Genomic DNA, 27,083 nt, shown 5'->3' with positions numbered 1-27,083 from the left:
CCCGGGCCGAAGAAATCGAAGCGAAGTTTTTCTTTTTCCCTAGCTTGCTTTGCCCAATTTTCATTCTTTTTTTTCCCATAAATTTTTGGATTTCCTTTACTGCATTGTAAATTCGGAATGACCTTTCCCGCCAAATTGAGAGGAACTCTTTGTCACGACACCTCCAAGGGAATTCGATGATGCGTTTCATTGGTCGATCGGCAGCATGTACGCATCGACAAACGCTTATAAGGTGCGGAAACTGTGAATTTCTTTGGAGGCCAGTTTACGATCAGACAACGACATCCTAGTGTCAGAGTTCAGCACTTAGATCAAGCGTCTCCGGTCAAGAATAAAGGAAACAAGTCTAATAAAGAACCGACAAAAGCGATCTACACGAGGAATATTAGCATATGTTGTAATGGCGGACGGCTTCGTTTGCTAAAGCTCTTGAATATGACTCCTCAGAATTGTATTGCACATTTTCTACTGCGCATAAAATCACGTAATCATAAAGGCGAATAAGCGCGCTTAATGTATTTTAATCCATGGAACAGGTTAAAAGGTACGATGGTCTTCAGCTCTTGATTGAGAACACTGACCTATATTTTCTATTGTACAATTTTGGTGTACAAATTATCCCTTTTAGATTGGGGAATCTTATTTGGCCTTTTTAGCTCCAGTGAATCCCTCAATAAAGAAGCTTAAGCTTAAGTAGTCCTTTCATGATAACAAAATTTATCCCTTTTCGATTGGGGAATCTTATCTGGCCTTTTTTTTGTTCTCCTATGGATCCCTCAATAAAGAAGATAGTATAATCCTTATATGATAACAAAATTTGCATTATCATTAAAAAGCTCTTTCGGTTCCTGCAAGGATAAGATGGCGTTCGAGACTTCAACTGAATTAATCTGCAATTTACTGAACTGATGGCGGTGGAACAGGGAGTTGTATGTTAATTTCATCGACTATGAGAAAGCGTTTGATAGCATTCACAGGGACAGTCTTTGGCAGATTCTGAGAGCATATGGCATTCCACAACGCATTATTGATATCATCAAATGCTTCTACTCAAATTTCACATGTTGCATCGGTCAGGGAGATCTAAGTTTTGAAGTTAAAACTGGTGTACGGCAGGTATGTGTCATGACGTCCATGCTATTCAATATTGCTATCGACTGGGTCCTTTGTCGAATAATGGAAGATCAGCGAAGAGGCATAAGATGGACCCCTTTTACTATACTCGAAGACTTCGACTTCGCAGATGATTTTGCCCTATTGTCCCACACACGACAGCACATTCAGGAAATAACAGACCGGCTCAGCATGTTCAGCAACCAGGTCGGCTTGAGAACTAGCTTGAAGAAGACGGAGGCCATGTGTGTTAATTTCCCTTCCCCAACAAAGATCAGGGTGAGAGGACAGGACATTTCATACACCAATAAGTTCACATACCTCGGAAGTGTGCTCTGTCAAGATCGGAGTACTAGTGTAGATATACAAAGTAGATTGAACAAAGCAAGAAATGCCTTTATGAGCTTAAGATCAGTGTGGAGGTCAGCAAGCTACAGCACGAAGACAAAGCTTAGAATCTATCAGAGCTGCGTATTGTCAACTCTCCTTTACAGCTCGGAATGCTGGCGAATGACAGAAAACTAGCATCCTTCCACACAGCTAACCTCAGGAAGATTCTGAGAATCTTCTGGCCTCAGAAAATATCAAACAACCAGCTACTGAGGCAAACCAAGCAGGAGGATATTCATACACTTGTCAACAGGGGAAGATGGAGGTGGATCGGTCATGTGATGCGGAAGGCCAGTAACAACATAGCCAGAATTGCAATGCACTGGACACCTGAAGGCAAACGAAGCAGAGGGCGCCCGAAAAGAACTTGGCGCAGGACAGTAGAGAAGAGACTAAGGGGGCTCAACTACAGCTGGAGCACCATTGAAAAACTGGCTAAAGATAGGCAGGGTTGGAAGGATTTCGTTGCTGCCCTATGTGCCACACAGGCATGATGGGTAGTAAGTTACTGAACTGATGGCTTAAGAGCATCACGATTAAAAAAAACGGCTCTATTCGTATCAGAGAGTAATGCCGTGCAGAAGCAAAGAGAGGAAGGGGTCGGTAGACTCCACATTTTTCTCGTAGATTATTTGTGACCAAAAATTCAAATTTCCTTTGTAAAAGTAACCGAGATACTTATGTATTTCACCATCTTCCATTTTAAAGTGGGATTGACGGAAGCGTAATTAGCATATTTATCACTGACACTTCTGATTTTCGTCCAAAATTTATCATTTCGAAATCATAATCTGTGAGAAAGAAGGTGTAAAGTTTCCAATAACTTGGACCACAAGTTAGAAGAGGGTACCTTTGCCAAAACCGCTTACCCTCTGATGACCAACAAGAAGGCCTGAAGGCTGTCAGGAGCCATAGACGGCGATAGGGAACTTGACCACTTGCTTTGGTTTACAAACACACTCAGTAATCAAGTTGAGCTACCAGAACCAGTTGTATCTGGTTAGGCCATGACAAATCGTGAAGTTGATGCTAACTAAAAACTTTACTTCACCTGAACAAAAAATATCGGCATAGCATACAAAAGCAAAATTTCAATCGTCAAGAACAACATATTTCCCGTTTATTCCATGTTTTGAACCTTGCTTCTAGTCAAGAGATGGCATTGGAGTTATTTTCTCTCTTGTTTTAAAATCATGGGGCTCTGTCCAATTTTGAATGAGTTCGTTACATACGATTTCGGACGATTACCAATATATGACATTTCGCATGATTACGGAAAGGTAGGCTGATGTGGAAGATGTGCTCCAGCACGGATCCTCAAAGACTTACCAGCCTTTTTCTTCATTTTATTCTCGACAAAGAGAACTTCACTGCAGTTTACGATCGGAAATCGACATCTTAACGTCAGAGTTCGGCACGTAGACATACTGAGAAAACATTTACCTCCTTCTAACTTTCATTGCTTATCGAAGGGTGACGAGCTTAAAATGGATAATACATAAGAAACGTCAAAGGAAGAAAAGAGGTAAAAATAATACATAAAACGGTTAAAGCAAAACGAAACCATTTCTATTTCAAGGAAAAAGAGTCTTTGCCAGCGACTTCTGAGCGACAGAAAACTCTACAGGATTTAAAATATAACTAACAATTAACAAAGTGGCCTGAGAAAGAAGACTGCTTTCAAACAGAAGAAGGGAAAAGGAAAAAAGAAGATATAAATGATGATAATAAGTAGAAAAAGTAGAAGAAAAACAGCAAAAACAAAAACGCAATTTCGCGGGGAGGAGTTCCTCGGCCCCCAAGCCGGTTTGAGAGTTACTCCTTGTCCGCAAGCTCCAAATCATACTCGGGGAGAAGTTATTCGGCCCCCAAGCCAGATTGAGAATAACTCTTATAGCGTGATTCGAACCCGCGACCTCGATGACCTAGTTGCGCGCCTACGATTGCCGCTCGACCATCTCGAAACTACATATTTATTATGTATGAATTGTCGGTGTAGTGAGTTTTGAAATACCAGGTTGGGGGGGAGGGTGAGGAACTTTGTCTTACTGAGAGTGCAATCAAGCGTTTCCGGTCAAGAATAAAGGAAACAAGTCTAACAAAGAACTGACAAAAGCGATCTACACGAGGAATGTTGTAATGGCGGACGGCTTCGTTTGCTAAAGCTCTTGAATATGACTCCTCAGAATTGTATTGCACATCTTTTACTGCGCATAAAATTACGTAATCATAAAGGCGAATAAGCGCGCTTAATGTATTTTAATCCATGGACCAGGTTAAAAGGTGCGATGGTCTTCAGCTCTTGATTGAGAACACTGAACTATATTTTCTATTGCATAATTTTGGTGTAAACTGATGGCTTAAGAGTACCATTATTTATAAAAAAAAAAAACATCTCGATCCGTATCAGAGAGTTATGCCGTACAGAAGCAGAGAGAGGAAGTGGTCGGTAGACTTCACATTTTTCTCGCAGATTATTTATGGCCAAAAATTCAAATTTCCTTTGTAAAAGTAACCGAGATACTTATGTATTTAACCATCTTCCATTTTAAGAAAAAACATAAAAAGTTTTTTTTTTTACCGTAAAAGATACTCCAATAAATATTGAGAGAAAATGGCAAAATAGGAAATAGCGGTATTGTTGTTTGATCTTTGCTAGACAGTGTAGATAGTTGTACCCACCGTAAAGAGTGTAGATAGTTGTACCCACCGTAGAGAGTGTAGATAGTTGTACCTATTGTAGACAGTGAAGATAGTTATACCTACTGTAGACAGTGTAGACAGCTGTATACACTGTAGACAGTGTGGACAGTTGTACCCACCATAGACAGTGTAGATAGTTATACCTACTGTACACGGTGTAAACAGTTGCACCTACTGTAGACAGTGTAGATAGTTATACCTATTGTACCTATACCTACTGTACTTACTGTAGTTGTACTTATTGTTGACGGTGTAGACAGCTGTACCTACTGTAGACAATGTAGATAGCTGTACCAACTGAAGACAATGTAGATAGCTGTACCTACTGTAGACAATGTAGACAGCTGTACTTACTGTAGACAATGTAGATAGTTGTACCAACTGAAGACAATGTAGATAGCTGTACCTACCGTAGACAGTGTAGATAGTTGTGCCTATTGTTTGACGGTGTAGATAGTAGTACCTGTTGTGACAGTATTGGTAATTGTACCTACCGTAGACAGTGTAGATAGTTGTCGGTACAGCTATCTACACTGTCTACAGTAGGTACTATAGACAGTGTAGATAGCTGTACCTACTGCAGACAATGCAGATAAAAGTACCTACTGTAGTTAGTCTAGACAGTTGTACTTACTGCAGGTAGTGTAGATAGTAGTACCTACTGTAGACGCCGTAGACAGTGTGGATAGGTGTACTTACTGTAGACAGTGTAGATAGTTGTACCTACTGTAGACAGTGTAGATAGTTGTATCTACTGCAGACAGTGTAGATAGTTTTACCTACTGTAGACGGTGTAGATGGATGTACCTACTGTTCTAGTTAACCCAGTGATATGTCTTGCATACAGTTCCACAAAGTGACACAACAATATAGCCTACATTGTGTTCTTAAATGACCTTGATATTAAGCTAGGTTCCACTCCCGCATGCCACTCTTAAGTTATAAGGTCTGACCTTCCAGAATGACTGTCAATTTTTTGCACACATAAAAGCTAAACTGTACAAGGCCAACAATTGTCTACACGTGCTGAGAGAATTTAGAAAAGAACGCTACAGCCAGACAGAAATTGATTATCTCTTCTATAGACAGATGCTATAAGTTGCGCTTTACATCTACGCAGTTAAATATTAGATCATTTCTGAAAAAACAAGATAAAGCGATTCTTAAAATAGTTAAGCAGCGTGATAACCACCGTCTGAAGGTTTGCTTACCGCAAGAAAAGAACAATTCAACTAACAACCTCAGACGTAAAAGCTGCCAATGGCCTAAGATAAACCCTGAACGTTATAAGAACACATTTGTTAATAGATTAATTTTTAAATACAACCTTTTATGATATTTTATGCCAGATATATTGTATCTAGTTTGATGTTTTTATTCTTTTATTCTATTGTAATTTTTGGCTGAGCCTTGAATCTTTTTATCCTGTAACATCAGATATGTATTTTTATCTAATGTTCAATAAAGACACTTAGAAACCTAGACCTATAGAAAATATAGGTCAGTGTTCTCAATCAAGAGCTGAAGACCATCCTACCTTTAAACCTGGTCCGTGGATTAAAATGCATTAAGCGCGCTTATTCGCCTATATGATTACGTGATTTTTATGCGCAGTAAAAGATGTGCAATACAATACTGAGAAATCATATTCAAGAGCTTCAGCAAACGAAGCCGTCCGCCATTACAACATATGCTAATATTCCTCGTGTAGATCGCTTTTATCAGTTCTTTGTTAGAGTTGTTTCCTTTATTCTTGACCGGAAACGCTTGATTGCACTCTCAGTAAGACAAAGTTCCTCACCCTCCCCCCCAACCTGGTATTTCAAAACTCACTACACCGACAATTCATACATATTAAATATGTAGTTTCGAGATGGTCGAGCGGCAATCGTAGGCGCGCAACGAGTGCAAGAGAGGTCATCGAGGTCGCGGGTTCGAATCACGCTATAGGAGTAACTCTCAAACTGGCTTGAGGGCCGAGGAACTCCTCCCCGCGAAATTGCGTTTTTGTTTTTCTTCTACTTTTTCTCCTTATTATCATTTTTTTTATCTTCTTTTTTCCTTTTCCCTTCTTCTGTTTCAGAACAGTTTTCTTTCTCAGGCCACGTTGTTAATTGTTAGTTATATTTGAAATCCTGTAGAGTTTTCTGTCGCTCAGAAGTCGACTGCAAAGACTATTTTTCCTTGAAATAGAAATGGTTTTGTTTTTCTTTAACCGTTTTATGTGTTATTTTTACCTCTTTTCTTCCTTTGACGTTTCTTATGTATTATCCATTTCAAGCTAGTCATCCTTCGATAAGCAATGAAAGTTAGAAGGAGGTAAAATGTTTTCTCAGTATGTCTACGTGCCGAACTCTGACGTTAAGATGTCGATGTCCGATCGTAAACTGCAGTGAAGTTCTCTTTTTCTAGAATAAAAAAAAGAAACAGGCTGGTAAGTGTTTGAGGATCCGTGCTGGAGCACATCTTCGACATCAGCCTACCTTTCCGTAATCATGTGAAATGTCATGTATCGGTAATCGTCCGAAATCGTATGTAACGAACTCATTCAAAATTGGACAGAGCCCCATGATATTAAAACAAGAGAGAAAATAACTCCAATACCATCTCTTGACTAGAAGCAAGGTTTAAAACATGGAATATAAGGAAATATGTTGTTATTGACGTTTGAAATTTTGCTTTTGTATGCTATGCCGATATTGTTCAGTTTGTTCAGGTAAAGTAAAGTTTTTAGCTAGCATCAACTTCACGATTTGTCATGGCCTAACCAGATGCAACTGGTTCTAGTAGCTCAACTTGATTACTGAGTGTGTTTGTAAGCTAAATCAAGTGGTCAAGTTCCCTATCGCCGTCTATGGCTCCTGACAGCCTTCAGGCCTTCCTGTTGGTCACTAGAGGGGAAGAGGTTTTGGTAAAGGTACCGTCTTCTAACTTGTGGTCTAAGTTATTGGAATGTTTACACCTCCTTTCTCACAGATTATGATTTGGTAATGATAAATTTCGGACGACAATCAGAAGTGTCAGTGATAAATATTCTGATTACTCTTGAGTCAATCCCGCTTTAAAATGGAAGATGGTGATATACATAAGTATCTCGGTTACTTTTACAAAGGAAATTTGAATTTTTGGTCACAAATAATCTACGAGAAAAATGTGGAGTCTACCGACCACTTCCTCTCTTTGCTTCTGCACGGCATAACTCTCTGATACGAAAAGAGCCGTTTTTTTAATCATGATACTCTTAAGCCATCAGTTCAGTAAGTTGCAGATTTATTCGGTTGAAGTCTCGAACGCCATTTTATCCTTGCAGGAACTGAAAGAGCTTTTTAATGATAATGCATATTTTGTTATCATAAAAGGACTACTATCTTCTTTATTGAGGGATTCACTGGAGCCAAAAAGACTGAATAAGATTCCCCAATCTAAAAGGGATAATTTGTACACCAAATTATGCAATAGAAAATATAGGTCAGTGTTCTCAATCAAGAGCTTAAGACCATTGTACCTTTTAACCTGGTCCATGGATTAAAATACATTAAGCGCGCTTATTCGCCTTTATGATTACGTGATTTTATGCGCAGTAAAAGATGTGCAATACAATACTGAGGAATCATATTCAAGAGCTTCAGCAAACGAAGCCGTCCGCCATTGCAACATATGCTAATATTCCTCGTGTAGATCGCTTTTATCAGTTCTTTGTTAGACTTGTTTCCTTTATTCTTGACCGGAAACGCTTGATTACACTCTCAGTAAGACAAAGTTCCTCACCCTCCCCCCCAACCTGGTATTTCAAAACTCACTACACCGACAATTCATACATATTAAATATGTAGTTTCGAGATGGTCGAGCGGCAATCGTAGGCGCGCAACGAGTGCAAGAGAGGTCATCGAGGTCGCGGGTTCGAATCACGCTATAGGAGTTATTCTCAATCTGGCTTGGGGGCCGAATAACTTCTCCCCGAGTATGATTTGGAGCTTGCAGACAAGGAGTAACTCTCAAACTGGCTTGGGGGCCGAGGAACTCCTCCCCGCGAAATTGCGTTTTTGTTTTTGCTGTTTTTCTTCTACTTTTTCTCCTTGTTATCATCATTTTTATCTTCTTGTTTCCTTTTCCCTTCTTCTGTTTCAGAGCAGTTTTCTTTCTCGGGCCACTTTGTTAATTGTTAGTTGTATTTGAAATCTTGTAGAGTTTTCTGTTACTCAGAAGTCGCCGGCAAAGACTCTTTTTCCTTGAAATAGAAATGGTTTTGTTTTTCTTTAACCGTTTTATGTGTTATTTTTACCTCTTTTCTTCCTTTGACGTTTCTTATGTATTATCCATTTCAAGCTAGTCATCCTTCGATAAGCAATGAAAGTTAGAAGGAGGTAAATGTTTTCTCAGTATGTCTACCTGCTGAACTCTGACGTTGGGATGTCGTTGTCTGATCGTAAACTGGCCTCCAAACGCATCATCGAATTCCCTTGGAGGTGTCGTGACAAAGAGTTCCTCTCAATTTGGCGGGAAAGGTCATTCCGAATTTACAATGCAGTAAAGGAAATCCAAAAATTTATGAGAAAAAGAAGAAAGAAAATTGGGAAAAGCAAGCTAAGGAAAAAGAAAACCCTAGCTTCGATTTCTTCGGCCCGGGCTCTCTCACGACTATTCGGCTGTTTGATGAATACTTTACGTATTAAACCCTATGCAAAATGTGCCAAAAATTCCCTTTTGTTATGTAATGGAAGACTCGATGCAAACAAAATGTGCAAATCGAGAGGCCTTTCCGATTGTGACAAATACCAAAACCGTAGAAGATAAATGCTCAGAAACAAAAAAAGAAAAAGGAAAGATAACAATGGTGATGAGTGGGGTAAAAATAGAAAAGTCAGCAAAAACGCATTTTTCTGTGAACGTATTTTATTAAAGCTTTACCGAATGTAGAAAGTGTGGATAGTTTTACCTATTGTAGACAGTGTAGATAGTTTTACCTATTGTAGACAGTGCAGATAGCTGTAGCTACTGTAGACAGTGTAGACAGCTGCATCCACTGTAGACAGTGTGGATAGTTGTACCTATTGTACACAGTGTAGAAAGCTGTACCTACTGTAGACAGCGTAGAAAGCTGTACCTACTGTAGACAGTGTAGATATTTGTACCTATTGATGACAGTGTAGATAGTTGTACCTATTATTGACAGTGAAGATAGTTGTTCCTATTGTGGACAGTGTAGATAGTTGTATCTGCTGTAGACAGTGTAGATAGTTGTACCTACTGTAGACAGTGTAGATAGTTGTATCTACTGTAGACAGTGTAGATAGTTTTACCTACTGTAGACAGTGTAGATGGACGTACCTACTATTCTAGTTAACACAGTGATATGTCTTACATAACAGTTCCACAAAGTGACACAACAATATAGCCTACATGACGAAATTTTACTAAGTGACCCCATGTTGTTCTACAATTCAGTATGTCCCTAATTCAATGATAATTCATTGATGTTGCATGAAGCAAATTTCCCTTTTCATACCTCCGCAGATGCTCGCGGGCGCGACATTGAACCAAGATGGCTGCCGAGAAGTGTGCGAAGATTGTGCAGAGACTCTCAAATACGTCGGGCGAAGAGTTAATGATAACTTTACAAGATCTTAGTGCCCTTCTTAACAGCTCATCTTTTGGTACTCGTGAGATAGCGCCTCATATCCCAGCTCGTTCGTTGTTTGGCTGTTTCAGTACAACCAACGAAGAGCAAATTTCACTGTGCAAAGGGATATTGAACAAATTGCTATCTGTAGAGAAGGCAGACGCAATTATAACTCAGTACCACGATTTCGTCATCGAAGGTTTGAATCATCCACAGTTTGAGGTCCGTGAGTTTTGCTTGGGTGAGCTGGAAAGATGCTCTGCAACTGTTAACGGCCTTCTCGCTATTTTGGACAATGTGGATATCCTGGTTTACACCACTCGTGCGCTGAGCAACGAGAGCCTTGCTTGCGTCAAGTTGGCCTCAAATACGCTTATCAACACTGCAAAACATGAATCCGGTCTGGAGATTCTGTTTGAACATCAGATTCAGAGTGAAATCGAGGAGCTTCTAACGAAAAAAGATGTTATCCGGTTCAGAGTGTATGAGCTTTTTGTGGCTATCCAACGTCTCTCCAAAAAAGCGTTTGAATTATGCAGAAAATCAGGTGTTTTGGAGAAATTGGCAAAAGAACTTGATGGAGATGATATTTTGCTCAGATTGAACAGCATTGAGCTTTTGACGCAACTTGCAGATTCAGGAACAAATGGGCTCATGTTTGTTGAAGAAAGTGGCATAGCAAATAAGCTGAACAATTTATTGATTACTGCTGAAGTAGATCCACTGATCTCTCTGATGTTACCAAGTAAGATTTTATTTTTAGTATAGACAGTTCAAACACAGAAAGTCAATTAAAATGATTTAAATGTTCAGAATTTATAGAAGGGTAAGCTTCTAAAGAAACTGTAGGGTAGTGTCAGTAGACAGTAGTACTGGATAATCTGGTTTTATCAAATGAGTTCATAATGTAAACACTCGAACTGTCAGCTTTAGAATCTCTTCACAGTGGTCAATATTCAATAAACACAATCTGAACTAAGTTGATAAAACCAAAATATCTTCTTCATAGTTTTTGAAATAATGATGCAGAAATTCCAACCCTTCTGATTTGATTGGTAGTCTCCCAATTTGATGTGTTGCCCCTCTCCTGATTTATCATAAAATTCTTATAACAAAGAAAAAATTGCTTCTCTTATAAGTATCTTTTGCAATCTGAGAGTAAAATGTTATGTAACATACTTTCCTATACAATTTTTTGTTTGCAGATGGCTTAGGCATAAATTAAATAAAATATACTCCCTATTTCCCCTCAAAAGGGGTTGGAATATCTGTGAATAATAATGATACCAACAACAATAATGATACTTTCTGTTCTTATATATTGCTGCCTCCAATATAATTGCCCAAATAGTACTTAACAAATATTCAATAACATTAAAAATGATGGTAAGAATGCTAGGAAAGGGCAATGTTGAATCTTCAAAGTGATCAGCTAAAAAACTGGAAGTCACATTTAGAGAATTAAATGTCTAAACAAGCATTTTCACAGCTCGGTATAGGCTGCCCCTTTTGCTGTCTAAGTTTAGAGGCAAATTGTCATCAGGTAAAGGTCCTAAGATCTCATTGGTGATTCTCCTTATTGTCAGCCATACAATTCATATGATATCATTTCTGAGAATTTGCTGTTGGATCAACCATCAATCCAGTATCAATCCCCTAATTTACATTTTTCTTTCTTCTTATCACTTGTCTGCTTGATATTGCCATATATTGTAGGAAGAAATTCTGTCTTGGTCACTCGTGTAATACATTTTCTTGATCTTGAAATCTTACAGGTATTATCAGATTCTTTGGTTATCTGGCTCAGTCCAGACCAGCAGAAGTGATTCAGCAGTATCCAGCCTTTTTGGAAAATGTCATCTCCTTCCTAACAGCTGCAGATCCATCTCTTAAACTGATTGCCATAGAAACAGTTGGTGCTGTGTCACATTCAGAAGCAGGTCTGCAAGTAGTATTTGATGACAAGAGCCGCATTCATGAGATCATGAAAGTCTTGTGCACAAACATCACTTCCTCCCAAGCTGATGTGAAGGCTCGTTCCTTGGAAACTCTGGCCTTGATTTTTCACACCACTCAAGTTCCTTCTGAGGATTTGTCAGTTTTGACAAGATTGCTCTTTATTGCTATGACATCTAATCCACTTCAGGAACTGATGGAAATTTCCAAACAACCTTTTCAAGATGTTCACTATGCTGTGTTGAAAGTGTTTAGAAGTCTTGCCAAATACCGATGGGCACAAGAAAACATGACCACTTGCCCAGGTAAAAACAAAGAAGACTGAGATTATTAAATAAATAGTATCTTGTAATCATAAAGCTGGAAACCTATTCTGGACACAAACTTTGGTTTAGAACAGAAATAGATGATGAGATGAGTGTGCTTATCCTGCTACATATGCTTGCACAACAAGGTGAAACTCTTTGCATGTCCCTACTCGTGAAGCGTGGATGTGCATCATCTGAAATGTGAATCCTAATGAAAATATCACAAAGCATATGATGGACTGCAGACAGTTTGCAGTGTCTTATAAAAAAAAAAAAAACCTCTTTGAAGACATTCTTCCACCAAACCACAGAAATCACAGCTCCACTGAGGCCTATTGTTCCAAGGACAGTGTTCAGAGTACCCTCTTGGAGATGGTAACTTAAATAAGTTAAGATAGTTTAGGTTAACAATTTCCATCTCACCTTGAGAGAGCTTGCACCCAAACCTGCCTATTCATGGTAAGTTGTGGATAAATTAATAATGAGGACTGAATGACTATTTGTCCCCCCCAAAGTGGCCTAAAACTTTAGGGCTTATAATATATATTTTTTTCTTGCAGGTTTCCTTGAATACCTTTTAGACAGGAAGACAGAAACAGACAAGACTGGCAAGGAACTTAAGTATGAGTTTATAGCAGAACTTGTTCATTCTCCATTCTCTAAGGAAGTGTTTGACAAGCCCATTCATTTACGACTGCGGGAATATGAACGTGAGGGGCCATTCTATGTTCGAGCCGAGGCAGCTGTAGCATTTGAAGGAGCAGACTGAAACTACTTTGCTGTGGTTGTAGTTCATGTTTGGTCACCGTAATTGTACTGTAATCTGCAAAAATTAGTTACATTTGGATCAAGTTAGTTCAAATTATTCCAACCATAACACTAAGGGTTTTTCTTAAAGAGTGTTAGAAGGTGTTTTAGATTGTGCCAGTCATAAAGTAATGCTAGTAATTCGAGTTCTCCTGTCTTTTCCATTCTGATGTATGGAAGGAACTTTGGCAAAGAAAACTTTGACCTCTCATGTATTTTAAACCCAAAAAAGGCTATTGCCTAGATTATTTGGGTAAAGGATGCGAAGGAATTCTTTTAAATGAATAAAAACGAATTGTAGCCCAAACAAAGTAGCCTGTGTACATCTAAGTCCTTTATTGGACGAGGAGAGTAAATTTGCACATGGTATAGTGTCTGCATCAAAGTGGGGAAAAGCTTACCAAGCGTTTCAAAGTAGAAATTAGAGATCTTTATTAGTTTTGATAAAAATACACTTTTATTATTTCAACTTAATGTTGGTTAAAAGGGAACTTTGTAATTTCTGATTTCATTAATTGAAAAATGTTTCATGGCTTTCTAACAACCGATGAAGATTTTCCCGTTAACTTGAAGAATGTAGAATTTATATTGCAGCTCATAGCATTGAGAACACACTTTAAAAACTTTCCCATGCTTTGCCTATAAATTACTTGTTTTGTGTGAATACATTACATTGATAGTTTTTGCTCATTTCTCAATTAATAAAAATCAGAACAACCAGCTTAACCGTGTAGCTAGTGTTTCCCTTTTGTTTCTCCAAGGAAGGAAGGAGTGAAGTTACGAAAAGAAACCTGAGATAGCCTACCCTTATTCTAATCTTTTTGGAGCTTGGTGTACACGAGTATACAAAAATATATTGATATAGTCTATTTGAACTTGTCCCAGTAAGCTATACTACACCTATGCCCCCTAATCAGTTAGTCTTAGTCATAACTTGTTTACAAGGAGCTATCATTAAATTGTATCTGCGCTTAAGGGCTCTCAATTATTGCTTCTTTGAAAAGGCTTACGGTTTTGAGATCGAATAACATAAAAGAATCTTTGGTTGAATTTGCACAGTTTACCTAGTAGGGCGAGTTACATTCGAGTTTCAGTTCTTGTCCAGAAATGTCCAGTTCTTCTGTTCTTGACCACAAAATGGACCAATTGGGTCATCACACACTTTGTTTACGAATCGTGGGATGCATTCTTAACATATAGAAGACGACTCAAAAACAAGTTCTGGAGTAATAGAGCTGTAGAAAGGCGTGAAAAGTTTCGTCTTATATTATATTTCTTACAGCTTAGCTGCAGTTGAACTGATCGCAGAAAATAACGCTTGAAAATATCAATTTAGGATTGTTGTGCCTCCGAGTCCTACCACTACGTTCTGGACGCTATTACCAACTGAGCCATAAAGCCACAATTTTAGGATAGAACTTTACTTTCTGTAATTACCTTCACTGCAAGTTCTCGGTAACATCCAATTCGACATTCATCATCGAAATTCACAAGTTAAACATAAGTTACTTCATACATTATCATGATGTAGTTGACTTGATTAATCGTTGTCTCACGGCATGATGTGGAATACTTTGGTGTCTTTGCTGTTCTTTCTGTGCTTTTCACATACCCAAATGACGCCAAACCCTTCGCGATATTCCTGTCGCAACCCACCGAAGTTGTCTTTGGTTCCTAGCTTTAACAGAACTTCTCGCAAGTATTCATAATGTTCACCACCCAGTTGATAGCCGCGGAATGCACCTGATACGCCAGTTAGCCCTTTGGGTTGCGGAATGGAACCCGATGATTCCTCAACAGCCTTGAGAAAACCGTCCATCTGTGTGTAAGATAAGTAACGGAGGCTTTTGGATTTTGGTATATTAGAACACATTTCTTTAAACGTCGTAAAAATACAACATAGAAAAACATCACAACGAACAAATAATCACACCAACTGAAGCGGAGAAAACGCGAGTAACGAGTAACGTTTGCTTAACGAGGTATATATGTGATGAAGAAGTTTCGTAGATGTCGTTGATTTTAAAAGTCAATGCATATCACAAACCTCTTTGAAGACATTCTTCCATCGAACTCCAGAAAGCACAGCTCCACCAAGGCCTATTGTGCCCAGGACAGTGTTCAGAGTTTCTTCCGCATCAAAGAGGGTTGCAGCGATGCTCGCCACAGAGGAAATGTTGATGAGAAGCTGAAAAGAGGAAAATATTGGCGAACTATGGTTAACGTTGAAAAAGAGACAAGAGTGAATTTAGAATTCCACGAATTAACGCTATAACACTCCGAATCAATTCGTGTCGATGTTGCCCACAAACGGTCTGCAAGAAACTTACCTGCAAAGAAAAGCGCAAAAAATTAACGCTTTTCTTGATGAGATCAGCAGCTACCATACTCTCTAGTCTGTATCCTTCATGCTTGCTGGAGTCCAGAAAGTGTACCCCACTACCGTCTCCGTTTCCTTCACAAAGCAGAAACAACCGGTATTTTGGCTGACCAAAGGTTAGAAGCCTTTTTATCGCGTTCAATTTCAAAACAGAGGAGCGATTCCGGAATTCTGGCAGAAGGCAAATGGTTCGTGGAACATCGTACTACGGAAAGTGACACAGACATGTCAGAAAACGAGAAAGAGAAAAGTGTTGATATGTCAAGTTCGTGCCACATTCAAATTAAACAAACCGCCACAGAAACTGTCGAGGCCGAGAGTAGTAATATGGTTATTTCATATTTTGGGCGCAAACGAAATCAAGTGTGGAGACAACAGCAGCTCTGTTTTCAAAAAAATGCAGATTAACATCACAATTCAAAATCTGAAACACCTCCACGACACCAGCAAGCTCTAATAGGGAGCATGAATTACAGAGAGATAAGATTGGAATTCCTTAGCCTGGGAACACAGTCAAATTGTCTATAAAATATACTTACATGAAAGTACCAAGTCTTTTGTCTATTAACCCTGCTAAAATGGTTATGATTCTTTGATTACCCGCTTCCCTCCTAGTTACTTTCCTCCTCAGTTCTAATGGGCAAAAGCCTTATGTTCGTACTTTTCTCTTCGGCAATTCAAGACGAAGATTGATCACCAGTGCTAAACGCTATTCTTACATTTTTCATGTCCATGAAGACTTTTGTCAAGTCGTTAATCCTTTCTCTGATCTCTCTCAGCAGTTTTGCTTCATGTTTGTCAACGCGATCACCAAGGTACTTCATCAGGGGACGCGTCAGAGTGTTAGGATCATCAAGCCTACGGTACGGGTCACCTGCTTTGTTAAAGACAAGGCAAAGTTGATGAGTGAAAAACTCAGTACGAGTTTGAGTGTTTAATGATTTGATTTTGGCGTCTTTCTTCTCCATCCGTAATGAACTTTGCAAGTTGAACCAAGTTTTATTTCTTTCCAACACAACAACGATCCATAATTCAATTTGTTCACTTTTCGCCCTTGAAACATGCACAAAAACAAGGTCCAAGGCCATCCTCAACAGGCCAACAGTATCCTTTATATGTTTTTTTCTTGAAATCTACAGGAAAAAGACCCCTATGCTTTAAGTTGTGGGCGTGCTTATGATTCAAATTTCAGCTCTGGAGGTCACGCAAGACTAGTAAACTCACACAGGTCAGGGTAAGTGAGTATTGGTCTCTAAGTTTCTACCTACCGGTTCCATTAAAAGAATGCCATTCCAAAACTGGAATCAATTGCGTATCTTTGAATCCATTTAACATGTCACTGATGTTAGATTTTTTGTCATAACATCTTTCACAATGACACCTGTCCACGCCACGTGCTGTTGCCTCTTGTAGAAAGGACAAATCAAAATAATGTTGCTGACAGGCATTACAAGACACCTTGATCTCACAAAAGCCAGGTAAATTCGCAAGGCTTGTTTTCAGGAAACGTACTGTTGCTTCTGCACCTGCCCTGCAGACATCTTGGCTGTGTGCCCGCACTGTCACTCTTACCTCCATGACAGTTTTGTTGACAAAACAAGGCCCGCAGTCAATACGACAGTCATACTGATCGTCCCCGTAGATAACCAGAGAATATTTCCCCACAATCACTTGACTATATTCTTGCAGAATGTTTGCAACGAGGTCATGGAAATTGGAATAGACAAGATAAGGCGGCACCTTAAACACCAAATGTCTGTAGATGGTGTATTTGGACTCCTCTACCGGAGGCCAATTCTTTTCTGTGATAGATTTTGAAGTCAGGTACGGAATAATGTAAACTGCACCTCCATCTCTTGTCTCAACAGCCACTCGCTTTTCAATCAAAAAGTTGACAATGTGTTGTTTTGTCGAGTCTGGGGAATTAAAACAGATAAAAAAGACGTTCATGAGAACCCCAAGGAGTTACAAGAACACTTAAAATATCTCTAGAGACAACTTTGTACTATAGAAATACTAATTCTGGGAGTGTCTGGTGCCTCGAAAAAGGCTTTATGCTTATTAACATAAATAGTTAATTCCTCCTCCCACGCCCATATTGCAAAGTGCGACTTGTGAAGTTAAAATAGAAAGTATTCCTTGGGAACGGAGATCAAGAAAAGTGGTAAAGATTTTAGATAAGTTTTGTGGAAAAGAGGCCTGGGTCTAGTCCAGCAAGTGAAGTAGTCATGCATAAGGGCGATTTTGAATTTTCGCGGGACTCATGCTTTGATCTTCACATTCCTCCACGGTGTAAATTGAGCACTCCCAAAAACCCATCATTTAGGGGTCTATATAAAGTGATCTCACTGATAACGGAAAATTTTCGATACTTTAACAGTACCTAAGGCTTCCCTGCTTAGGCTCCCGAAGTGACTGGGCCTCACTAGTTCGGTGAGCTGCCTTTCAAGCCAATGGGGTCGGAGAACTAAGAAAACCGAATCTGCTCCAATTAAGATACCCAATCCTGTGCACTCAAGGTAGTTGGCAGCTTTTCTGTATAGATGATCCCCCTGGATGCCACACTCACTGGCTAGACTCTTAAAAGTAGAATAATCAAGATGCTCAATTCCTTTCCTCTTCATCTCAAGGGCTTTTGAAGCCAAAATTTCTAATCTGTACCAGACGGGACTTTGGTGGCAGTTTGATTCACTTAGTACCAACAGTAATTCCTCTAACAGCTCGCTTGGTTCTGAAGCAAAGGTGGTCCCAACGAGAATGGATCCCTTTACCTTTGGATTAACTTTCTGGAATGGCGTTAAGTCGATGTCATTGGCATGTGTAGTACTGACATTTATAGCCAAAAGGATTACATCGGCGGAAGATGCATGTTCTGACAGTAGGTGCAACCAGAAGTTGAGGTTCTCCTCAGGCAGGTTTCCGTTGCAGGCGTCCCATACGTAGACGTAAATTCCACTGTCAGTCATCGAAGTCATCATAAATACTTCTTGTGTCAATAAATCTGTGTTGATGGCTGGAACCCCCGTCAATTGAATCCATGATTCATATGGGCCAATGGCTTTCTGAAGGACCCCACCAACTTCTCTCATACACTCAGTGTCTGAACTAATCAGCGACAGTTTAATTCTCTTCGACGAAACGCTTTTTTCTGTTGTGACTTTAAACGGACTCCCAAGGAGATTCTTTCCATTTCTTGTTATAGAGACCTTGAAAGATCCTTCAGAATAGAAAACCATGGAAGCAACGTACACCCCATCCGCACTAAGTGACTGCTTTATCTTTCCCTTGGAATGAACACGTCTTAGGGGGTCTTGGTAGTTAATTATCTCGGCTCGAAATTCCTGTGCAAGGAGAGGAGAAAAATGGCAAAGATGAGAATAATGAACAAGCAATTGTTGGCAGCCTTTTGCATTAACGTATATTACCATGCAAGTACTGCCGTGTGAGCTTTTATATCTTTTGGAAATTTCCACTTCAAACAATCTGCCAACCACAGCAAGGTGATTGTCTGCGATTCCAACGTCGCCAATGATTTCCAATTTGTACCCGGCAGGAGAAGATCTGCACTGCGTCTCCTTCAGCAGCTTTGGAATGTCCATGGCTTGCGCTGAGGCAGTGACACTCAGGAGCTTTTTCCTTGTTTTTTCCCCCTTTGGTAAATCTAGCTGACCCCAGAAATAAACCTGAAAGAAAGATTCAACATTGTAAATGATGCAAGCATTTATTAAATTTGATGCAAAGGCCGTGTAAGCAACTTGCCACATTATTGGAGGTTCTGCCGGATATCCTATGATCCGTCAACAATGGTAATAGAATACTAGTATTAATAAAGAAAATTTGTACACCAGTTTAATAGCTAGAACATGCAACCGTCAATAAACTTTTTGTCACGTAACCTACGCCAGCTAGGTGAAATCTATGCGAACTCGTCCGGGGTCTATCTTTGCCACGAGATGACCATAACGTACACAGAAAAGGCGACTGAAAATACAGGTTATTCGTAGCCTGTAACAAAGTGGGAAATGTAAAGTTTGGAATAAAAAACAGAGACAAACCTTGCCATTTTCTGTGAGAACAGATGTGCTCGCCCATCCACAACATATAGCTTGAACCCTGTCAAACTCTGTTATTGGAACAAACTGAAAAGTCCGGGAGGATTGGAATGTACCACTTCCCAGCTGGCCTGAATTATTCTCTCCAGACGTGAAGAGAGTTCCTCTGTCGGATAAGGCAGCTAGGTGGTCCGCACCACAAGCGATTTGTACAATTATTTCACAGTTCAATTCCTTATGCCACACAACATCCCTGCCTGCCATCGGCGACCAACTGTACACATCTCCAATGGTAGTGCAAAATAGAAATGTGTTGAGACTTGCTTCCACTGCCATTATAGTGTCACCATGAAAAGGGACGGTAGTGAAATCAACTTCCGGTGATCTATCAGCTTCTGACTCTTTCAACTGGGAGAAAAGGGAACGTATGAGGTCTTCAGGAACTGTATTTTCTTGAGGTTCAAGAGAAAAATGTTGCAACAACCACCTCCAGACGTCGACATAATACACTTTTCCTTGCCTATCCATGCTGACCAGAACTGAGCCCACCGCGCGAAGAGTGGTCAAGTCGATCGTGTTGCATTGAATCTGTAGTATGCAATCATGCATGGCCTGGCAATCAAACTTGGAAGAGATTCCTGCGCAAAATATCAGATTACCGGTGCCATTCAGCGCTACTACCAGCTCGATAAAGGATTTTTCACATGGCACATAACACGTGGTGACATCTCTGATGCTTACCGCCTCATCAGCGGCAGCAGGGTCAGAGGCGGCTTCATTATTCACATCAAAAGGTATTGGATCTTTCAACTTAGCCCCATATTGGCATTTTCCCCATATCATTACATCTCCACCAGTGGTTCGAACCATGGTGTAGTCTTCACTACAGCACAGTTCTTCCGCTCTAACGAGAGAAACCAACAGTTGTCAGTAAATCAATGGAAATGAGGGTGGATTAGTGCGGAAGAAGATATTTCCTGAGCAACGATAGTTAAAGAAGGGTAATTTAGTATTATCAACTGATTTGATAACGTAAACTGGCCACAGACCATAAAGAGTTACAAAGGTGCCGTTTCGAGCGTTAGCCCTTCGTCAGAGTGAACGACGAAGGGCTAACGCTCGAAACGTCAGCCTTTAAACTCTTCACGGTGGCCAATTTACGTTATCAACTCAGTTGGTAATACTAAATTACCCTGTTATACTCTCCCACTGCAGCAGCATCACAGTTTCTTTAGAAACTTACCCTCTTATTCGATAGTTAAAGCAGCCCACCAAGGCATATCTCATAACGAAATATACAGTGTGGGTTCTATATATTTGCTTTAGCTTCTATTTAACGGCAAAAGTAAGTGATACCGAACGTATCAAGAAAAGCTGATCAAATTCAAAGACAATGCCCTTTGTTTAGTATCTCAAATATCCATAAAAGGATATCTTGAAACAATAGCTTTAGAGCCAAACAATGGCTTATTAATTCAAGAGGGAAATTCAATCTCGCTGCCATTACAATAGCGAAATTCACGAGGTAAATTCAAACATAGCCGATTACTGCACGAGCGCGAAATTTGATTATTTAGCGAAAGCGCGTTTATGTCAAATCTTACCCTGGGGAGGAGTAGGGAGTTACTTTTTGTTCAAGGTCACTTGCTACTTAGGGAGGGTCGGTCAAGACACAGAAATGTCGCAACTGAGAGACTGACAAAGAGTGAGAGTGAAAGGAATAACTGAGCCTCATCTACAAAATTTTGAAGTAGAATATTTGCTCCAAACATATAAAACCTAAAGTAATCTGGAACTTTTCATCTGATTGAAATTTCTTGTATTTGACTACTTTCTTAGCGGCTAAGGATTTTACGTGGGGAGTGAAAATAATAGAGATTTGTACAGTTTCAAGTTGATGTTATTAAAAAAATTATTTTCATCTCTCGTCTTTTATATCTGACAGTTCTGCTATCTATCTAGGTAATGAAGCCTAACATCACGCAACAAAGAGTCGCAGTTAACAAAAACAATGTGCTTGACTGTTACAGCAAACTGTGAATCTTTTTCATCATATTTTAGTGAAACGCAAAGTACTTATCAACAACGCTTGAGCCAACTATTACAAACCTCATTTCGTCTCCTGACACATTCTTTCCAAGGGACACCTTTCGTGGGACATCGCTACATTCAGAGACAGTAAAGTAACCCAGCTGTCCAAAGGCATTGTTTCCACAAGTGTACACTTCTCCGTCAACGGTTAAAAACCCAGAGTGTTTCCTCCCAGCTGATACTTGCTTTACAAATTTACTATTGTCATAAAGTTCACCAATCAATTTAGGGGCAGAAAGGCATCGGCGATGACCCAGGCCTAGCTGACCATCGGAACCTAGTCCCCATGCATACCCGATACCGGTGTAGTATATTCCGTTCGCCAAGCAAACAGTGTGAAAAGTGCCACACACCACCGACTTCACAGCCACGTTGAAGAGGTTGCTTACTTTTTTGGGTTTTGAAAAGAACTCTCCTCTTTCTACATCAGCACAATCCAGTCCCCATTGGTAAATAGCGCCTCTTTTGTTTAATGCAACCGCGTGGTCACCTCCTGCAGCAATAGCCTGGATATCCTTTAACGATTCAATCTATCAATTTGTAGTAAAAGGAGTCTTTTGTAAGTGCTGTCCCCCACCTCATCGAGGTGGGGAACTTAAAAGAGTAAATGGAAAATTTGGGTATTGGAGACCTTCTCAACGGGATATGCTGTGAGATATTTTGTAGATATTTTGAGTATCTTCAGGTTTCTACTGTAGGGTTGCAGCTTTACAAACTCTTCACCGAAAAGTTGCTTAAATACCACCTGAGCGGATTGAATTTCCATGAAGGAATATTAGCATGCGACTGAAGGAAAGATGGAAAAGAGGAGCAGAATGCGAGAACAAAACATTGTTTACTTCACCAGTTCTGCGTAACTTATGCGATTTAAGTACATTGCACTTTCCTTGTTATGGAAAAATGTTTGGAAAAAAGAAAACTTGCATAACGGATACCTACCAATGTGGGCAATGATTTGTCCATTTCGTCTCCATGTCCTAACTTTCCTAAAGCACCCGATCCACAAGAGAAGACTTTTCCTTCTGAGCTCAACATCAAAGTGAAAGCTGAACCACAAGTAACTTGTTTCACTTGGCAGTCTATTGATAATACTGATGATGGAACATATACATCAAGATGATATAGTGAGTCTTCCTTATCAAGACCGAGTGCAGCAGTATCTACATGGCCCCAGTTGGTAACTGTTGTTGCGCCTTCCTCAATGGCGGCCGCATGAGTAATGGACATGTCTATGCAAGCCACCTTTTCAGAGAGTGGTATTGGCTTGAAGTAGAATTTTTTCAGGATAACTTCTTTCTCGGATGAAATTCCCTTGGTCAATCTGGTAAAGACAGAGTTGAGGCCAACCTCTGATATTCTACCGTCTTCTGACTGAAGTAACATGTAAAAAAGCCCGTGTTCCCTTTCGCAGTTCATCTGGTCACCTGTGGAAGAGGGTTAAAGGAACTGTGAGAGAGTATACTTGAATCTCAGCCGTCTTTAGGTTGATATTGGTTTAGTCTGGAGAATTACAGGATGGTTTCTCCTGTCGGAGGTTATTCCAATTGGTGAAGCATTAAACAATATACACTTGATGTATGGTCCCGAGGAAAACGGTAACTCTTGTATTCCCTCCAGTCCTGATGTTTCCCGAGGTGACGAAGTCTCGGGAAACATCAGGACTCGAGGGAAAACAAAACTAACTAGTTTCCCGAGGGACCGTACATTAAGTGCTTTATTATTTATTTAGACTTTCCCTTAGACAATCACATGGCAAAAAAAAAACAAACGTGCTGTTCTATTCGGCGCGCGGGCAACAACTGTGCAATTGTATCCCGGTCGGGATACATTTGAATTTGATCACGGGTATGTGACCAAGAATCTACCATTCACAGTGCTCATTTTGTTGAATGAAAGTCCAGGTATATAACAACAAGAATTATTGCTACTCCTCCTGAGGAGAATGCTAGTTTACCGCAATTTACCCGTGTAATAAACCCTTCGTCCGGTTTCCCCGACACTTATCTTGCATTCGTTTACCTTATCATTACCATGTAAAGAATAAAAAGTGGGATGAAAGAGATCTATTGCACGGTTACCAAATCACAAATTTTCCTCACAGAGTGCAAAGCATTCCTTCGGCAGATTTTTAGTTTGTCATGGGAAATCATTAAAAAGCAACGAGAAGCCATCTTTTCCATGCGCTAAAAATACATTTGGCGCGTGTTGAAGGCACCCACAGTGAGAATATCAAATAAAATAGGAAAGTGAAGAAATTTTAAGCTCAGCCTTTGAATTAAAAATGGTGTTATTCGCTTTGTCGTGAGCGTGGGACAAAGAAAAATCTATGCTAATCGAGAAAATAATTCCCACTTGTCAGCAGGATACTCCTCATTTTGCGCACGTGCAGAGCCATCCACCTGGCACAAGCACTCATCACACGGAACCAGTTTGTTCTGAAATACATTGAGAGTATCTTGTGTATGTCTCAAATTCAGTATACATTATTATCAAATTCACCATCTAGAAACTTACGTGAAGTGAAGAGAAGCTTTTTTATGTTCTTGAACTCTGTCTTTGTGGGTTGTCTTCTAACATTAGTTCCGTAATGTATCAAACCCTCTAAGTTTTCGTACTGCCAAGTGCTAGGTGTTGCGTTAGCCATTACACAAACCCAAAGCTTGTTCGATGCCCTGTCTGGATGCCTCGAAATCTCCTGCTTGAACACAGCCTCCTTTGCGCTAGAAATAGTTTAAAAAAATTTGAAAGGATTTCCTTACTCTTACATTTTTACATTGCCTGTTCATAAAATATTAACACGAAATAGCGAGATTGCCATCTGTCCTTTTAGCTCAAGTTTGCTTAACGATGAGTCAACACTGTTCCAAGGTAGGTTGTTTAAATTTTGCCTCGCTAATTGATTTCTCGGATTCTCCATTGTTCAAAGAGATAACTTGTCAGGTGCAATGAACTGCTCAGAGGTCGACATCGGCTATGCCATCAATCAAATCCCATTTTCCTGGGAATATTTTGCAGTTAATGACATTTACAGAAATAGGTATTTCTGATAGATTTTTAAGTAACCTTAACGTTAGGTTGAGAAGTAGTTTTTGGCTTTAATAACTCCTTTTCAACTCGTCATCACATGCAATAATAGAGAGGTTTTTACCATTCCTCTGACCAAGTCCCCCAGGTGAATTTCCTACTCTTCCCCGTCATAGTTACACACTGATGACACAACTGAAGATCTGTAATCTCTTCTTCAGTTTCTAAAAGGACTGGATCAGGGTACCTCACAAGGGCTCCTTCACCAAGGAACATGTCGTCCAGAAGGTGGTCACCGAAACTTGATGAGCAATCTTGGACATCAACCGGATTTATCCCACCTGTAACGAAGGTGCTTGCCTTCTCCGCGACTCGGTTAAACAATTCGTAAGTGTTGAATAATGTGAGTGCTGAGGTGATCCAAATCTCTGCTCCAATTTCTTCAGAAAAAGATGTTGCTTCTGTTTGTAGTGTGAAGCTATGCGGTGCTACATCAGTCTTGGTGCCGACGACAAACTTTGATACTTGTGAAGCGTCACCTTTGAAGCTGTGAATAAACTCTCGATACCAGTAATTCTTGAGTCGCGCGAAGCTCGAGGGCTCATCAAGAGCAAACACCAAAACAATACAATGCAGATGTCTTAAGTATAAATTAACAAGAGAGGCATATTCCCGCTTTCCAGAAGTGTCAGTAATAAGAAGCCTGCGTGTATTTGCCATGTCAACGTATGTTACCCAGGCTCCTGCGGTTGCTCTGTACTCTCTGGGCAGTTCCCATTGTTCTTGTTCATTTTTAAGGGCTCTTATCAGCGAAGTCTTACCAACGCTTACATCTCCAAGAAGAACCACTTTGAAGCACTTTAAGCTGTCCCCTGTGGAAATAATTCAACGTTGAGCTTTTGTGATCACCCATAAGATTACGATTCGTACGCTTAAATCAGTCTTTCACAAGGCAATGTGTAAGTATATTCCGGAAGATAATTTTCATGATTGTTTGGACAGGAAAGCAAGTGACAACAGATAAAGAGTCAGGTGGATTTAAGACAGCAGTGTTAAAGCTAGTTCTATGTCATTTTTTGTCATGCCCTGAATTAATGCCGTCCTTAGCTTAAAGTCTGTAATGAAAAAATTGTTTTTAACTTTTAGGGAAAAGGTGTTGAATGGTATGTTACAAAGTATGGTCTTAATTGAGGTTTGGGTTTTAGTGAGGAGAACAAGGCACCCTGTACGGATCATTTTCCTGTCAAATTTTTCCTGCCACCCAATAATGGTACAACAAATATTCTAGGTTCACCCCCTTTCTGGGGTGCAGGATGCAAACCTTTTCAGACCTGATCTGAACATGCTACATAAAACAATTAGATAACCAGAATTGTGCTGGATTTCATCGAAATTCTCATTTCAGCCTGTCTGAGGGAATTCGTCTGAGTCACTATAAGCTATATGCATTCAATTCTAGTGGTCGGCGAGTCCTACAGCAATGATCGCGAGGAAGACAGTGGCGGATCCTTGAGCTGAGGGGGGGGGGGGGGGGGTTGGTTTTTTTGTCGCTTGCCCTGCCGGCTTTTCTTCCTTCTGCGATTCTTTTTTTTTTTAACCCAAAATAAGGGGGAGGCTCGGGCCTCCCGGGGCCCCTCCCCTAGATTAGAGGCGATGAAGCATTATCTTGTTGATTGGCAGCTTTGGTCACTTATTTAAGATTTTGGCTTTGATTCCAGTTAGATATAAGCCATGCTTTCTCCTTCTTACTAATAAGAAGCCAACTGTTAGGAGTGTTTTATAGTAAAAATGCGTTCTAAACTGCACGGAGGCAAGAAACGCATTTTTATTTCATAATGAATTTCGAATTGAGATGTTCAGGGCACAATGCATCAATATTGTTTTTATTCAGTTCTTTATTTGCGACCACCATACAGTTTGCTTATATTTCAATGGTATGTATGACATGTCAACCCTCTTGATTCGCTAGTCAGTGGTCCGTTAAGGCTTCATGATCTCCCACAGAGTGTGTCGAAGTAGAATCTCTTTTTATGCGACCAGAATTTCAAACTGCCAGGTTTCTATATGCTGCCGAAAGTTATAGGTAACAGAAAAATTACGGAGCTATCGTGTCATAAAGCCATCGAAACTTTATTTAGTCACAAAAGAAAACAGACGGATGCTTCAATGATTTCAATATGTTATTGAATCAAGTTGTTTACGCTATTCCGGAAGCGCAATTCAGTTTCTTTTATGCACCATCGATGCTTCGATGAATATACAATGTCATACAACAGAAACTCTTGATACATAAAGAATTTGAAAAGGCCAAACTAACTTCAGGTAACAGATGCTGAAAATGCTGCAGTTTATGAACACCTACCCCAATTTCCTGCTTGACCGTGTGCAGACATCATTGGCACCGCCGTCATTGAATCAAATTATACTGAGACCATAATCGTCAAATACCACAGAGGATACACGCATTTAATGAAGGGAATGTTTCTAAAGCAGAAGTTTATCTTTCCCCTGGTAAGCCGTCCGTAACACTGAGCAATTCGCGACAACCTTCAGTAAGCTTTGTAATGATGATTTGCTGCTTATGGGAGTGTGGTTCTTCTTCGCTCAGGCCGTCGGTAGACTGGGCACTAACTTACTT

The 27,083-nt window shown here is 39.9% G+C and overlaps 3 protein-coding genes across 4 annotated transcripts; 2 read left to right on the top strand and 1 right to left on the bottom strand.

The window, feature by feature from the left end:
• Positions 1 to 1,125: 1,125 nt before the first annotated feature.
• LOC131795962 (uncharacterized) lies at positions 1,126 to 1,997 on the top strand. Its single transcript, XM_066165299.1, has 2 exons — positions 1,126 to 1,392; positions 1,608 to 1,997. The coding sequence occupies exons 1-2, from the start codon at positions 1,126 to 1,128 to the stop codon at positions 1,995 to 1,997; spliced, it is 657 nt and encodes a 218-aa protein (XP_066021396.1).
• A 7,747-nt stretch (positions 1,998 to 9,744) lies between these two features.
• LOC131795963 (26S proteasome non-ATPase regulatory subunit 5-like) lies at positions 9,745 to 13,265 on the top strand. The gene is made up of 3 exons (XM_059113602.2): positions 9,745 to 10,572; positions 11,603 to 12,088; positions 12,652 to 13,265. Exons 1-3 carry the CDS (start codon positions 9,750 to 9,752, stop codon positions 12,858 to 12,860), a joined length of 1,518 nt encoding a protein of 505 aa, XP_058969585.2. The 5' UTR covers positions 9,745 to 9,749; the 3' UTR covers positions 12,861 to 13,265.
• On the bottom strand, positions 13,170 to 27,029 carry LOC131795964 (uncharacterized). Of its 2 annotated transcripts, none has more exons than XM_066166149.1 (13): positions 26,808 to 27,029; positions 24,570 to 25,317; positions 23,936 to 24,141; positions 22,361 to 22,845; positions 21,440 to 21,951; positions 19,334 to 20,234; positions 18,704 to 18,961; positions 17,662 to 18,619; positions 16,547 to 17,194; positions 15,998 to 16,155; positions 15,229 to 15,483; positions 14,946 to 15,086; positions 13,170 to 14,717 (listed from the first exon to the last, which is right to left on the bottom strand). In XM_066166149.1, exons 1-13 carry the CDS (start codon positions 26,854 to 26,856, stop codon positions 14,451 to 14,453), a joined length of 5,586 nt encoding a protein of 1,861 aa, XP_066022246.1. In that variant the 5' UTR covers positions 26,857 to 27,029; the 3' UTR covers positions 13,170 to 14,450. The 2 variants fall into 2 exon arrangements, with proteins under 2 accessions (XP_066022246.1, XP_066022247.1); XM_066166150.1 differs by having other exon boundaries at positions 15,998 to 16,152.
• Positions 27,030 to 27,083: the final 54 nt, after the last annotated feature.

The sequence above is a fragment of the Pocillopora verrucosa genome, chromosome 4, assembly GCF_036669915.1.
Source record: "Pocillopora verrucosa isolate sample1 chromosome 4, ASM3666991v2, whole genome shotgun sequence".
Classification (NCBI taxonomy): domain Eukaryota; kingdom Metazoa; phylum Cnidaria; class Anthozoa; order Scleractinia; family Pocilloporidae; genus Pocillopora; species Pocillopora verrucosa.
The sequence above is the reverse complement of the archived record's forward strand: the minus strand, read 5'-3'. Positions and strand labels throughout refer to the sequence as shown.